The 3,552-nt window shown below is 57.5% G+C and overlaps 1 protein-coding gene across 1 annotated transcript; it reads right to left on the bottom strand.

The window, feature by feature from the left end:
• Positions 1-783: 783 nt before the first annotated feature.
• LOC119961434 (carbonic anhydrase 14-like) lies at positions 784-3,552 on the bottom strand (the record flags this gene model as incomplete). Its single annotated transcript, XM_038788807.1, has 3 exons — positions 3,360-3,552; positions 2,448-2,468; positions 784-963 (listed from the first exon to the last, which is right to left on the bottom strand). Coding segments are annotated over exons 1-3 (394 nt in total), but the record flags the coding sequence as incomplete, so codon positions are not given.

Here is a 3,552-nt window from a genome sequence, read left to right as displayed (position 1 = left end):
ACTCTGTAACCTCCTCCAGCCCCTACACCCCCTCCCTATCTCTGTAACCCCCTCCAGCCCCTCCCTATCTGTAACCTCCTCCAGCTCCTACACCCCCTCCCTATCTCTGTAACCTCCTCCAGCCCCTACACCCCCTCCCTATCTCTGTAACCTCCTCCAGCCCCTACACTCCCCTCCCTATCTCTGTAACCTCCTCCAGTCCCTACACCCCCTCCCTATCTCTGTAACCTTCCTCCAGCACCTACACCCCCTCCCTATCTCTGTAACCTCCTCCAGCCCCTACACCCCCCTCCCTATCTCTGTAACCTCCTCCAGCCCCTACACCCCCTCCCTATCTCTGTAACCTCCTCCAGCCCCTACACCCCCTCCCTATCTCTGTAACCTCCTCCAGCCCCTACACACCCCTCCCTATCTCTGTAACCTCCTCCAGCCCCTACACCCCCTCCCTATCTCTGTAACCTCCTCCAGCCCCTACACCCCCTCCCTATCTCTCTAACCTCCTCCAGCCCCTACACCCCCTGCCTGTAACCTCCTCCGGCCCCTACACCCCCTCCCTATCTCTGTAACCTCCTCCAGCCCCTACACCCCCTCCCTATCTCTGTAACCTCCTCCAGTTCCTACACCCCTCCCTCCCTGCCGCCCCACCCTCCCTAACCCCCGCCCTCCTCACCCCCCTCCCTCACCCTCCCCCACCCCCGCCCCTTCACTCCCTCACCCCCCCCCTCACCCCCTCCCTCACCCTCCCTCACCCCCCCCCCCCCTATTCTCCCCCCCCCCACCTACCTGTGTGACCGTTGTTGGAGAGGGTGAACGAGGGTCTGTCCGGAATACGGTATCCACTCAACTGGAGAGCTGGGAGGGAGGGGTCAAAGTTCACGACCGCGGTGTCAATGTCGATTGGCGACTGGGCCCCTCCCCCACAGTGAGGGTAGTCCTTTCCCCAGTTTTCCGGTCCGTGGGAGCCTGGATTCAACAGGACAGTCAACCAGAGAGTGAAATCCAGCCCAGCTTAATTTTAACCTTTTCTCCAGCCCCTACACCCCTCATCAAACACTCCCAGGACAGGTACAGCACGGGGTTGGATACAGAGTAAAGCTCCCTCTATACTGTCCCCATCAAACACTCCCAGGACAGGTACAGCACGGGGTTAGATACAGAGTAAAGCTCCCTCTACACTGTCCCCATCAAACACTCCCAGGACAGGTACAGCACGGGGTTAGATACAGAGTAAAGCTCCCTCTACACTGTCCCCATCAAACACTCCCAGGACAGGTACAGCACGGGGTTAGATACAGAATAAAACTCCCTCTACACTGTCCCCATCAAACACTCCCAGGACAGGTACAGCACGGGGTTAGATACAGAGTAAAGCTCCCTCTACACTGTCCCCATCAAACACTCCCAGGACAGGTACAGCACGGGGTTAGATACAGAGTAAAGCTCCCTCTACACTGTCCCCGTCAAACACTCCCAGAACAGGGACAGCACGGGGTTAGATACAGAGTAAAGCTCCCTCTACACTGTCCCCATCAGACACTCCCAGGACAGGTACAGCACGGGGTTAGATACAGAGTAAAGCTCCCTCTACACTGTCCCCATCAAACACTCCCAGGATAGGTACAGCACGGGGTTAGATACAGAGTAAAGCTCCCTCTACACTGTCCTCATCAAACACTCCCAGGACAGGGACAGCACGGGGTTAGATACAGAGTAAAGCTCCCTCTACACTGTCCCCATCAAACACTCCCAGGACAGGTACAGCACGGGGTTAGATACAGAGTAAAGCTCCCTCTACACTGTCCCCATCACACACTCCCAGGACAGGTACAGCACGGGGTTAGATACAGAGTAAAGCTCCCTCTACACTGTCCCCATCAAACACTCCCAGGACAGGTACAGCACGGGGTTAGATACAGAGTAAAGCTCCCTCTACACTGTCCCCATCAAACACTCCCAGGACAGGTACAGCACGGGGTTAGATACAGAGTAAAGCTCCCTCTACACTGTCCCCATCAAACACTCCCAGGACAGGTATAGCACGGGGTTAGATACAGAGTAAAGCTCCCTCTACACTGTCCCCATCAAACACTCCCAGGACAGGTACAGCACGTGGTTAGATACAGAGTAAAGCTCCCTCTACACTGTCCCCATCAAACACTCCCAGGACAGGTACAGCACGGGGTTAGATACAGAGTAAAGCTCCCTCTACACTGTCCCCATCAAACACTCCCAGGACAGGTACAGCACGGGGTTAGATACAGAGTAAAGCTCCCTCTACACTGTCCCCATCAAACACTCCCAGGACTGGTACAGCACGGGTTCTGAAGTAGGTAAAGCTCGATTGATACGTGACAGAGTTGGAGGCGAGCGATCAGATTCCTACTTGGACAGGAGGTGTTAGAGAAATAGAATTGGAGCATGAAAAAGCATGTTAGGAAGGGACGTACCTTCATATGTCCAGCTGGAAGCTGTAGGGGGAAAGGAAACAGATTAGATATCTTAAACTCAGTGTGTGGGAATGCGCAACTTGTAAACTGGCCATTCGGCCCCTCTGAGTCCTGCCCATCTTTAAGTTGAATCCGAGCCTCCTCCCCAAACCTTCTGCGCCTCGTCCGATACCGTGAGAGCATGTCCCATACCCTGTAGCGGGTGATCGACAGGGCGAGCGTGGTAACACCCACTCTCCCACCCTGTACCAATCCTCATCTCATAGAATTTCATAGAATTTACAGTGCAGAAGGAGGCCATTCGGCCCATCGAGTCTGCACCGGCTCTTGGAAAGAGCACCATACCCAAGGTCAACACCTCCACCCTATCCCCATAACCCAGTAACCCCACCCAACACTGAGGGCAATTTTGGTCACTAAGGGACAATTTAGCACGGCCAATCCACCCTAACCCGCACATCTTTGGACTGTGGGAGGAAACCGGAGCACCCGGAGGAAACCCACGCACACACACACGGGGAGAACGTGCAGACTCCGCACAGACAGTGACCCCGAGCCGGGAATCGAACCTGAAGCTGTGAAGGAATTGTGCTAACCGCTGCGCTACCGTGCTGCCCCACGGAGGAGGGTACAACGGGGAGGGGGGTCAGGGTGGGCTGGGGGTGTGTGTGGGGGGGGGGCAGGGGGGAGGGGGTGAGCGTTGAGGAGGTAGCGTGCGAGCGAAGGAGGGGAGGTGGGGTGGGGGGGGTGGGGGGGGAGGGCGTGAGTGTTGAGGAGGTAGCGTGCGAGCGAAGGAGGGGAGGTGGGGTGGGGGGGGGGGGGGGGGGGGAGGGCGTGAGTGTTGAGGAGGTAGCGTGCGAGCGAAGGAGGGGAGGTGGGGTGGGGGGATGGGGGGGGGGAAATCGAAGTTACCTCCCGCCCCTCGGTGGACCTGAGTCATCCCCGACAGTAGGGTTAACACGCTGCAGAGCGCCAAGTCCCTGATCGCTGGCAGCATCCTCCAGGCTGCCCGGGCTGGATCGGGAGAGAGAGAGAGACAGAGAGGGTCAGGCGTCTGCTGGGATCGCCGGCCGCTGCGCCAACACTCCCGAGCCTCCTCCGGCAT

This window comes from Scyliorhinus canicula, unplaced genomic scaffold, assembly GCF_902713615.1.
Source record: "Scyliorhinus canicula unplaced genomic scaffold, sScyCan1.1, whole genome shotgun sequence".
Lineage (NCBI taxonomy): Eukaryota > Metazoa > Chordata > Chondrichthyes > Carcharhiniformes > Scyliorhinidae > Scyliorhinus > Scyliorhinus canicula.
The sequence above is the reverse complement of the archived record's forward strand: the minus strand, read 5'-3'. Positions and strand labels throughout refer to the sequence as shown.